Source organism: Manis javanica, chromosome 3, assembly GCF_040802235.1.
Source record: "Manis javanica isolate MJ-LG chromosome 3, MJ_LKY, whole genome shotgun sequence".
In the NCBI taxonomy this organism is placed as follows: Eukaryota; Metazoa; Chordata; class Mammalia; order Pholidota; family Manidae; genus Manis; species Manis javanica.
Window position 1 is genome coordinate 192073666 of NC_133158.1, and position 12904 is coordinate 192086569.

At 37.0% G+C, this 12904-nt stretch overlaps 1 protein-coding gene across 1 annotated transcript in view; it reads left to right on the plus strand.

The window, feature by feature from the left end:
• Window positions 1-12904, plus strand: part of ASIC5 (acid sensing ion channel subunit family member 5) — a 45908-nt gene that overhangs the window by 22992 nt on the left and 10012 nt on the right. Inside the window, exons 5-9 of the mRNA XM_017678553.3 lie at window positions 3397-3634; window positions 5536-5661; window positions 7974-8123; window positions 9069-9216; window positions 11327-11383. Coding sequence (XP_017534042.3) covers window positions 3397-3634; window positions 5536-5661; window positions 7974-8123; window positions 9069-9216; window positions 11327-11383 — 719 coding nt within the window. The remainder of the gene's footprint in view (window positions 1-3396; window positions 3635-5535; window positions 5662-7973; window positions 8124-9068; window positions 9217-11326; window positions 11384-12904) is intronic.

Here is a 12904-nt window from a genome sequence, read left to right on the forward strand (position 1 = left end):
TCACATATAAAGGTGCTCCTGTGTTGGGTGCATAGATATTTATAATGGTTATATCCTCTTGTTGGACCGACCCCTTTATCATTATGTAATGTCCTCTTTGTCTCTTATTACTTTCTTTGTTTTGAAGTCTATTTTGTCTGATACAAGTACTGCAACTCCTGCTTTTTTCTCCCTATTAGTTGCATGAAATATCTTTTTCCATCACTTCATTTTCAGTCTGTGTATGACTTTGGGTTTGAATTGAGACTTTTGTAGGCAGCATATAGAAAGTTCTTTTTTTATCCATTCAGTCACTCTATATCTTTTGATTGGTGCATTCAGTCCATTTACATTTAGGGTGATTATCAATAGGTATGTACTTATTGCCATTGCAGGCTTTAGATTCGTGGTTACCAAAGGTTCAAGGGTGACGTCTTTACTATCTAACAGTCTCACTTAACTCACTTAATATGTTATTACAAGCAACATCTAAAGGTTCTTTTTTTCCCCTCCTTTTTCTTTCTCCTCCATTCTTTACATATTAGGTGTCATATTCTGTACTCTTTGTTTATCCCTTGACTATCTTTGGAGGTAGTTGATTTAATTTTGCATCTGCTTAGAAATTAATTGTTCCACTTTCTTTACTCTGGTTCTATTTCTTCTGGTAACAGCTATTTAGCCTTAGGAACACTTCCGTCTATAACAGTCCCTCCAAAATACACTGTAGAAACAGTGTGGAAGGTAAATTCTCTCAGTTTTTGCTTATCTGGAAATTGTTTAATCCCTCCATCAAATTTAAATGATTAACTTTACAGATAGAGTATTCTCGATTAGAGGCTCTTCTGCTTTATTGCATTAAATGTATCATGCCACTGCCTTCTGGCCTGTAACATTTCTGTTGATAATTCTGATTATAGCCTGATGGGTTTTCTGTTGTATGTGATCTTTTTTCTCTCTCTGGCTGCTTTTAATAGTCTTTCCTCATTCTTGATCTTTGCCATTTTAATTATTATATGTCTTGGTATTGTCCTCCTTGGGTCTCTTGTGTTGGGATATCTGTGCACCTCCATAGCCTGAGACTATCTCCTTCCCCAGAGTTGGGAAGCTTTCAGCAATTACCTCCTCAAAGACACTTGCTACTCCTTTTTCTCTCTCTTCTTCTTCTGGTACTCTTATAATGTGAATATTTTTTCATTTGGATTGGTTGCACAGTTCTCTCAATATTCTTTCATTCTTAGAGATCCTGTTTTCTGTCTGTGCCTCAATTTCTTTGTATTCCTCTTCTCTAATTTCTGTTTCATTTTACCATCTCCTCCACTATATGCAGTCTGCTTTTAAATCCCTCCATTGTATGTTTCATTTCTGATACTGTATTCTTTAGGGATTAGATCTCCTTGTGGAATTCTTCCCTGAGTTTTTGAATATTTTTCTGTTCCTCCATGAGCATGTTTATGATCTTTATTTTATAATCTCTTTCAGGAAGATCAATGGGTTCAGTTTCACTTGACACTTTTTCTGTTGTTTGTGGAATTTTGGTTTGAACCAGGTTCCTTTGATATTTCATATTTTTTGTGTGGCACCCTCTAGTGCCCAGAAGCTCTACTCTCTGGAGCTTTTCACACTGTAGAGTAATCACAGAGGTTACAGGTGAGCATCCCTGGTGCCTGCCAGGAGGAAAGAGCTCTTTCCTGCTTCCTGGCTTCAGTGCATGCCTCCACTACCAGGGCCAGTGGGCTGTGCATGCATGAGGAACCTCTATGCCATGTCATTGTAGCTGCTGTAGGCAGGGCTGCCCTCTTGCTGGCCTGGCGCAATGGAGGGGCAACAATTTTGCAAGCCAGTGCCGGCCAGGAGGAAGGAGCAGCAGGCTGAGTATCACAGTGGGGGACCTCAGAGCAGTGTTGCCAGCCAGGGGTATGGAGGGCCTGTAGCTACTGAAAGTTTACAACCTACTTCACTGAGTGCACTGGGACAATTTTGTTCACCTTTCCTTTCTCCCAAGCAGCAAGCTCTGTGCAATCCTTGCTTCTTTAGCAGCCCTCTCATTGTTGGGATGTCTCTCAGAGTGCTCGCCTTTCTTTTGTCTCAGAGTGGCTGGTTGTGGATACCTGTTCTCCACAAGCAGCTGGAATCTCAGTCTCTCTGGGTATTCTGCCTGTCTTAGCATTCCAACCCCACTAATCTCCAGAGTACAATGTAATGTAGGTTCATGTTCCTAGAGCAGATCTCCAGGACTGGGTGTTCAGCAGTCCTAGGCCTCTTCCTCCTGTCATTGAGCTGGGGTGGGGTAAGGGCTTGGGACCCACCAAATCATGCATTTGGTACCTTTCCCTTTTCTTTGAGGTCTCTTCTTTTCCCCAGATGTAGGCTGTCTGTTGCAACATTTTTTTCTGTTGCTTTTTCAGGATTGGTTGTATATGCTATATTTTCATAATATATGTGGTTTTGGCATGAGGTTTCTGTCTCACCTCTCATGCCACCATCTTTAAGCCAATACAGCATATACCAATTTTATAAGTGAAGAAATTGAGTAACAGTAAGATGAAGACATTTATTAAGTCATATCTTTAAGTGGCTGTAACAGTCAGGGCTTAACTAAGGAAACACAAGCACTGTGAGTGAAGCAGAATAAGCCCCACTAAATCCAGTTTGTGTTGGTGGAGCAGTTTTTGTAAGTCTGCTGCTTCTGTTTTTAGGGGTGGTCCTGAAGACAGCAACATCAGCAGTTAGAATGGAAGATAGATTTGAAGTGATGGAAATAAATACAAACTGTAAATCTGTCTTTTTCACTATCACCAATCTTTACAGTGTAGATGGCCTGTAGGATAAATTAGTACCTTTACCAGTTTTCACTCTCACTTGAACCAGGATTTGAAGGAGGATACTTCATGGGAGCTGGAGGAGCTACAACCCTGGGTGTTTGCCCATACCAACAAGTGGAATCAAGAAATCAGCCATAGTGTTTGTTAGGGACCTCAGTTCCCTCTGTACAATAAAGTTTAGACTGTAATCAAATATGTACAAGGAAAGGGATATTGGAAAATGCAGTTCCAGCATAGCCACAGGGCACAGTCCTATGCCCTGTTGATGGCAGAGTTGAACCCAGAAAATCTGGTTCCTGATTCTATATTCTTACAGCTACACATTCTTACCCTCTCCTTTTATGCAGATTCTTGAAAATCCATCAAGATGTATCCAGAACAAGGTCTGAGATATATTCTAGTAAATGAAACTATATAAGTACAGGCAAATTTCAGAAAACTTTAATTTAGGAATACAATTTCCTTGAAGGTACTATGTATGAGGGACAGTGCAGAAGATAAGCTGGATAAACTGACAGGATCCAAATATTTGATCTCTGTTCTCTAGATAATAAGTTTTTATTATTCTAAATATTGCCTTTATTCTTACTATTAGGTTCCAAACAACTGCTGTAGCCAAATTTGGTGTTGCTTTTTTCTTGTGGAATATTGTATCCAAAGTCCTCCATCTTCAGGAAATCAGTGCAAATTCCACTGGTTCTAAAGAGGTTACTGATTTTCTTACAAGTCACCACAACTTCAGCATTACAGAGTTTGTCAAGAAAAATGGTTTTTATCTCAACAAAAACACTTTGTTGAAATGTGACTTTTTTGGAAAACCATGTGGCCCACAGGTAATGATTTTATATTTCTAGAAATATCATCAAAATATAATCCACTTGATTGTACTGTTTCACATTGAGATAAAGCTTACTGCCATGGGAAATCAATCTAATTTTGCTCAAAGATTTTATTTCATTAGCTCAGCCTTATGATATTAAAAGATATGGAATATGCATATTTCATTTTTCAAGGAAAAGACAGAGAACAGAACTCTTTGGCTATCTTTGTTGTAGGGTGGTCCTTCCAAAGGAAAAACTACTGTAACACAAAAAGATATTTTAATTTTTCCCATTAATCAATAAACAACATATTCCAAGATAACATTTTTTAAAATCATTAAGCAGCCAGCACTCTGCTTGTTTGCTTTTGGTATCACATTAGAAACTACAGAAAATAAGAATGCTCCAGCATTTGAGTATAAAATTTATATATATATTTTTCTAATTACTCATAACATCCTGTTTTTATTTTTTATATAACTATATTTAAGAAGACATGCAGGATATCTGGAACTTATTAGTAAAGAGTTATGTAGGCACTTTGGCCCCCTATTTGTTGTATCAACAATTCTGTCTCATGTGATGTTAGGTGATTCCAAGTAAACTTCACAAATGCATGATTCTGGGACACAATTTCTTTTCATTTTGGTAGCCTCCTTAGCACACAGTAAACAGAAAAGAAATACTTAAGAGACACCTGAGATGAAATCCTGCTTTAAACTATGAATTTTTAAAAAAGAAGCTTTTCTTTGTTGCTTTTTACTTACCAGTATGTTTAAACTGGTGTAACTCTGAGGAGAAAATATGTTCCCAGCCCACGGAGAACCAAAATCATTCAAAGGGAGAAATAAAGTGGGAGAAACCCATTTATTGCCTACAAGCAGTTGTCCAATTCTGCTCACCCATGTCTCTCTTGACCTAGCTACAAAAGGACCCCACTAAACCTCTCTGATCCACATATGCCCTTGCTGTATACTCTGTCAACTTGTAATCACCTTTTGATATGGAGATGCACTAAGGCCAGGCAAGAGGTTTTGGAATTTTGCAATTTTGGTCACCAAGAAATTCTGTATTAGTTATGACATTTTCAGTTACAAATTATAGAAACTCAATTCTGGAAAGCTAAAAAGTAAAAGGAATGCAATGGTTTAATGAGGAAATGTAACAGTGGGACTGGTTTCAGAAAAAGCTCAAACAAGGGACTCTGCCACCGTCATCAATACTTGGCTTCTCTTTCCATCTCATGACTCAAGCTGGCTTCTTTGTGTATGAGTTCCCCCAATGCAGAACCAAGATGGCTGCTGACAATCCTAGCCTCTTGTTATCATAGGTCGGTCAGCACTGCATTATCTGCTTAATAATCCTGTGGAAGTTTCTGATTAGCTCTTCTTGGAAAACATATCAATTTCTGAACCAGTAACTGAGACAAGGGATTGGGGTACTAAGATTGGTCCAGTTAATGTCACATGTACATCTCTGTGGTGCGGGTGGTTGGAGGAAGAGGACCAAAGGAGAAGAGAAATGTGATTGGCTGCCCCACCATGACCATGCAGTGTGGGGGAGGGATAGCTCCTTAAAGAGAGGATGTTGAGAGAATTCTCCATAGGTAAAAATATGTTTCCATGAATCTTCAGTAAATATAAAACAAATAACTGTTTAAATGTTTTTAAAACATGTCTGTGTATAAAAATGTCTCAATTAGATAATCACTTACAAACTGACATTTGCATGTTACAAAAAATGAGAACTATTATTAATACAAATCAGAATCACCAGATTATATACTTTTTCTAGTAGTTCTGAATTCTCATTTAGACATCTGTAATTTTTACTAAAGCTATAGCAATTTAAACTTCAAAAGTGACAAAACTACCAATTGATTGTGCTTTATTTGGTTCATTTTCATATCGAAGGATTTTGCACATGTCTTCACTGAATATGGAAATTGTTTTACATTCAATCATGGTGAAAATGTTCAAGCAAGGAAAAAAGTGAGTGTCTCTGGAAGAGGCTTAAGCTTGCTCTTCAATGTCAATCAGGTATTGAATTTTCTTAAACCTAGCCAGGGTTTAAAGCAAACCAGAATGGAATGTACAGGGGATTCAAAAGATTTATCAGAATATTTTGCCTTGTCAGATCGTTCCCACAAGTTAGATATTGTTTCTTTTTTTGTTAATTTGGCCTAGAGTCTCCTGGATGCAACTATTAGCATTTAAAAGGCAAAGTTTAGAGAAATAAGCTGGATATTTTTAGCTATACCATTGACTGTCATTATTGTTCATGTCACAAAATAAGGAAACCAGAAATTTCTAAACTGCTAAGTATATAGCTAATTTACGATGACTCTGTATATTTTAAAAATATTTTAGAAAGATTTTCATGTAAATAAGGCAATATGTTTTGGAAAGAAACCACACATAAACATTTAACAAACCAGAGAATCTATAGTCAGAAAAGTGATTTGAAAGTTAATCGTTTATGTAAAGATTGTTGTGTAAATGGACTTTGCCTAAGCCTAGCTTCTGTAAATTTGTAATGGATTTAGCAAGTCCAATTGTTAGGTCCTAAGTGCAGTGGTGTCACCAAGGCAACTAATCTAGTTCTCTCCCAAGATGAATTCTCATGCTCAGTTTTGCACAACTGTTCCTAATACTATGCACTTAGAGATAATCTACTCCATTATTGTGGTTTTATACATGAAGTTTCTGAAATGCTAATGAATTAAGTATGAAAAATCATACAATAGCAAAGTTGAGAAATAAACCTAGTGTCCCCAAATCCCATTATACTACCTTATCTCCCAGTCCAAGTGAATGAGGCCTATTGCTACTTCCAAAGAATTTCTCTTAAGGTGTGCTTCATAACTCCCTTTTGTACCCCATTCAGGAGACCTTCCTTTATGTTTAAACACAAGACTGCACAATGCAGTGCATGTACCTATAGTTGTCACATATTTGATTAATATTTTCAAGTCATTCAAATATGTGCTGTAATGGTTAGTTCAAACATTATGTTATGAATTTTACAAGCCAGAATTTCCCAAATATTTTTAGAATCTAATTAAAATCCACAAAGTGACTGCAATGTCTCATAAATAAAAGAACACATAAATATTTCTCCAGACTAGCCAGGTAAAGGTTTTCTTAGAGAGTCACAGCAGACTCAGGATAAATATAGTCCTCTAAATAGAGTTATAAAGGAATGTTAAGCATGTTTATTAAATGTAATTACATATGCATTTGACCCATTCACAGGAAAATCATTATATTCCAAATCCATCCCTACTCCTTAAAGTCTGAAATTATAACTACAGACAGGTCTCAACTTACAATGGTTTAATTTACAATTTTTTGACATTATGATGGTGCAAAAGTGATCCCATTCAGTAGAAATTGTAGTCGGTTTCAAATTTTGATATCTTCCCAGGCTAGCAATGTGTAGTACGATCCTCTCCCACAATGCTGGGCAGTGACAGTGAGCCAGAGCTCTCGTTCAGCCTGCAATCACCGGGGTAAACAACTGATAAACCTACCACCCCCCACACCCATACAACCATTCAGTTTTTAACTTTCAGTACAGTAATCAATAAATTGTATGAGATATTCAATACCTCGTGATAAAACTGGTTTTGTGTTAGATGATTTTGCTAAACTGTAGGCTCATCTAAGTGTTCTGAGCACATTTAAGGTAGGCTAGGCTAAGCTGTGATGTTTGGTAGGTTAGGTGTATGTATTATAGGCAATTTCAACATACGGTATTTTCAACTTGCAATGATCCCATTCATAATCCCATCATAAGTTGAGGAAAATCTGTGTAACAAAGTCATCCAAAGTTTGGCCTTAGAATTCTTCATCTGACATAAGATGTGTAGAAGACCACTGGTGTTCAAGAAATACATCTTCTCTTTCATGGGAAAATGAATTTGAATTTTAAATAAAGCCAGAGATTTTAACTGCGAAAAGAAAAGGACCTTTTCTAAACAATGATTTCCTAAAACAAATGAAGCAAAGAAAGCAGCCAAAGAGGAAGAAAATAAAAGGCAACTGGGTGAGGAGAGCCCCAGAGGCCCTCAGACAGACTAGCAGGCCTGATAGGTTTGTTCTGTGGTGTTCGTCTGACGTGATGACTGATGTGTGAAAAACAGCTGAGGCCTTGAGATGTGATTCAGTCCCGAAAAACGTCTTAGGTATTTAACTTTTGCAGTTGTTAATATAAAACTGGAATTCATACTGATATGAAAGACTTGACTTTACGAAAATCAAATGCTGTCATGAGATGATAAAATTAAGTGTTACAATTCTGTAGAATTTATACCAATTTGTAATTGGGGAACAATGGATTTTTATTTCAGGAGGAATTCACCGATGACCCAACCCTCGGCTTTGTGGATGCTGGGATCATCTTTGTTATCCACTCACCACATAATGTGCCACAGTTTGATGGTTTGGGCTTGTCAGCCCCGGCAGGAATGCATGCACGGTTAGCGATCCGCCAGGTGAAGGTAAATGTTCATGAACCGTAGCGTTTGAGGGAATCAGGTGCGCTGGGGAGTGCATATATACATAAAGGAAACTACTCACTACAAACCCCTATTTCCCATGCCTTTAGAACAAAATGGAATTTCCCTGGAAATTCCATAGTTTCAATTCAGATTCTTTTCCATTACTAGAAAACACATATTTAGTAAAAACAGTGAATTCACATATAAAATACAGTTGAAAGCTGGGAAGCCTCATGAATCCAAAGAAACTTTAAATTTCATGAGAGATGGAAAGGGTTGTCTGAGGAGACACCTAAGTTTCTGAACTGTGCGTTTTCTCAATGGAATGTTCTGGAAAGAAGAATAATAAGTGGGGAGAGGAGGAATCTTAGAGTCTGGCATGTCTGGCCGTTTCCATTTGCCAGCTGCTGCTTCTGAAATTTCCTTAATTAACTTCCTGAATTTCTACCTCCTCTTCGCACACTGGGGAGAGAGAGGTAATATTTGCTTTTCACAGTTATTATAAAGTTTAAGTGAAATAACAAAAAGAAAGCACTTACCATGTTGTTTGACACATAACATGTGCTCAATAGAGGATTTTTTGTGTGACTTGGTTGCTGTTTTGTGGATGGGCTGATTACTATGCTAACATCATTTCTATGAATGACACCATTTTTCCTTATATGAGTTAATTTTTAGAGCAATCAACCTGGTTTTATTGACTCACCAGAGGTACAAAGCATTTGGCATATATGTTAAAGGATCACTATCATATTTTACCTTCAGAGATTTTCAGATTAATAAAAGTAGGGAAAATAGGTGAATGTTATCAACTAAGAAAAAGAGAAAAAGAATCAAAATGCTCTGAGAGAAAAGAAAAAAGTGTATCAGCCTTACTTCTTGGGGTAGAAATGGGTGGATTGCTTCAGATAAATCTCTTAAACCAGGTGTTTATTTTACCTTAAGACAGTTCATCAAGAATACCCGTGGGGAGAATGCAATCCTGAGATCAAGCTTCAGAGTTTTAGTACTTACAGCACTTCCGGCTGCTTGAAGGAATGCAAAGCTCAGTACATACAAAAGCAATGTGGATGTTTACCCTTTCTGCTTCCTGGTAAATAGAGAATGACAACTTTCCCTTTATTTACTTGTATTTACTTAATTTGGAACATTAGAAGTCAACATGTCATAAAATTGTTTCCTTTCTTATGACGCACTGTTCTGGAAAGTCATCCACTGGACAGTCTAACCTCAGCTGACAGATTTTAAATGATTGAATCATTGAAGAGATTTGTGAAGGGAAAAAAACTGCATTATTAGGTCCATTCCCCAATTCTTATTTTCAAACTGTGACAATGGGTGCTCTCATCTGTCTAAAACCACAGTTTTTCAGTTTGAAAGAAAAATGAGATCATCTATAACAAACTTACTGACCCTGAACATTGCGTTATAGGGAAAGTATTTGTAGCTAGAAAAGTAATTCCAGGTTCCTTGTGCATATAATGTGAAACATTTCCAGAGCGACGGTTGTTTGAGGCACACATTGAATGAGGCCGTAGAGCAGGGTGCGTAAGAGTTAGACTCTCACCCAGGCTGCTCATCTCAGCTCTGCAGTTCCTCATCTACATGACCTTGGACTTAACCTCTCTGTACTCTTGTAAAATGGGAAGAATAATAGTGTCCTGCCTTATGGAGCTGTTATAAGGATGAAATGAGTATGTGAGTGATTTTTAAATTGCATGGCACAGAATACATTCTATATACATATGCACTGGATATTTCTATTCAGATTTATTTCATCGTTCTCCAGAATATTTATGAAGAACTGTAGAATGAATTAAAGGCAAAGCAGGTTGGCTCTTAAGCTTGCCATTGTTCCATCTCACACACACACACACACACACACACACACACACACACACATACACACACGACACTACCTCTCACACATAAATATACTGATGCCACCTCTGTCCTAACAATAGTCTCTACTTGGCACACTGGTTCTTAGGAACTTCAGAACTCATCACTTCCTTCTTTCTAAACTCTTATCGGTCTCTGGCTCCTCCAACATTGCCATTCTATAAAACTGCTAGTGCTGGCTCTGATTTATCATTCCTAATTATATTTCCAAATTTACTGGAAAAAAGGCTGAATTGATAGGTGGAAAATAATGTCTATAATTTTAAAATGCATTACTTCTTCACAAAACACAGACTGAATAACTAATATGGATCAGAAGCTAGGCAAGATGAGATATAAAACACAAAGAGTGCCATTTGCACAAACTTTAGGATGTACAAAGTGCTTTCAGAATAATATCTTATTTGGTCTGATCTTCTAATTACAGATGAAGAAATTGAGATTTTCAAACATTAAATGCAAAAGTTAAAGTACCACCACCAACAATTTGTAGAGGTAATCCCCCAGATCAGCTTTTCAGATATCAGTTATTTCCAAAATTTCATTGTTCTTTGTAATGGGATAAATATCTCTGCAAGAAGTAGGGCACCGTTTGGAAAAGAGAAGATTTTTCTAACTTAATGCTGGAGATGGATTTTTTCTTTTTTACCTAAAGGTTCAATGACTAAGTCTTCAGAATCAGCCTGGAATTAAACTCACTTCTGATACATATTGATTTTATAATTTGTCTCAGGGTACGCAGCAGGTGTTTAACAATTATGGGCACTTACCTGCCCTATTCTACCCCTGGAAAGTCAGCACCAGCTGTGTATGTGTGTATACACACATAATATTTAAACCAACGGATAAAGGGAGCAGGACAGAAGGTGAACAGAATGAGCAAAGGCCCCCTAACTGCTTGAGCAAGCCACTTGCTGAACCTTGGTTTACTCATTCATAAAATGATGATTCCAACACCACAGGATTAGGACAAGAACAAATGAGATGATAAATATCAAAGCAATTATAAATGTCAAAGCTACCAACATTTTAAAATTAGTATTCCCACTTAAAAGATTTTACAATGATATAAACGGGAAGAAATACAGAAATTAACAAAAATATTATCCTTCCTTTTAAAGTATATTTTCAATGGATAATCATATGTTTTCATACTTTTTTTGCAAAAGAATAAATGTGCAGATGGATGGATAAATGAATGGGTGGATGGGTGGATGGGTGGATGAATGTAAGAAAGGTATTTTTGTTATTACATCGCTATCTCATAAATGTCAAGTATATTAAGCCTTACTGTTTTTAAGGAAATGGGATAGAGTGTGACCTACAAAAGTTTTACAACTGCGTCTCCCCTATACTTGGTAAGTAGCTTAATTGATTTTTTTATTTTCAAGATTTGTATGAAACTTTCTCAGAGCAATAAAAGAATTAAGTCACACTATGGATAATCCAAAAAATGAAACAGCGCAGAGGCTATTAGGGGGAGCTTTTTAATGTTCTTAAAATTAAGAATGGTAGCTTACATAGACATAAACAGTAAAACTAATCAAAAGCACCATCTGATTTCAAGATACATCCAAATTAAAGCTATGCAGTGACAAACTAACAGCAAGAGAGTTCTGATTCTTATTTCTGTATTTTGTTTTTTTTAATTTTATGCTTTTTATAATCAAATTAGCTTTGCTGTTTTTTCAAATTACATGTATAAGCATGCTTGTTGTGTCTAGCCAAACATTACAGAATAAAAAAGAATCATGTAAAAATCAGTAGAAATTGCCTCACTCTGAAAATTACAGACACTATTTAAATGATAACCTTTCATTCCCTCATTTTATTACTTTATTATGCATACATTATATATAAATGCATATAAAATTGCATAAATTGTTCATTTAGACAAATAGAATCACAACCATACATTCTGTATTTACTGGAGACAATTTCTTATTAAGCAGCAATTTTTTTGCTTACATATCCTTATCTTAGCTGCAAACAGTGTTGACACTCTAGTATGTTACCCCATATATATATATAGTTTCCAGTATGCTCTCCACATATATAATTTCATATTTATGACTCTACGTATTGATTGTTTTATTAAAATGAAATCATATTATAGACCCTTCTCTGAAGCTTACTTTTCTAACCCACTGTGGAAGCATCCCAAGGACCACAGGAATAGATTGAACAGGTTCTTTAAATGGTTGTAAAATCTTTCACATGATGGGAATGGGGAGAAGGGGTCTAAAGGTCAAAACTACCAACATTTTAAAATTAGTATTCCCACTTTGACATCTTTCTGCCAACTTACAGACTCCATAAGCAGAAGTACATTAGTGACCAATGGAGCTCAAGTTAGGCTGCCAAATTTCGTTTCACCTCCTATCCCAGACAGGGAGAGGAGGGGAAGTTTGGGAAAACAAATCATGAATGCAGTTCTTCCAAGAGTGTTGTAGAATAATGGGGTCAGAAGAGTGTGTGTGTGGTGGGGGAGGAGTGTGTGTGAGAGAGGGTGTGTATGTGAGCGTGTGTGTTGGTATGAGTGTAGGGACAGAGTGGTGGTTATTAGCAATAATCTCAAGGAACTAGAGGACGCATACAGAAGTTATGCCCGGAAGGAATAGCAATGTTGGAGTATGGAATACAAGCCCAAAGGTGGTCATTAATCAGGGGATCTTAGTGAACAAAGGATTCACAAGAATGAAGAGTGTAAGGGACAAAGCCACAGGAAAAACAGGGACCGGAATATCTACCATGAGGCAGGAGGGAACCTGGGCACTGGGAGGTGGTCTAGAGAAAAGCTAGAGACAAACGCTACCTCCTGTAGAGGCTTTTTCCCAACATATTTGCACTGACAGTCTGGCTGTTCTGCAGGGAACACG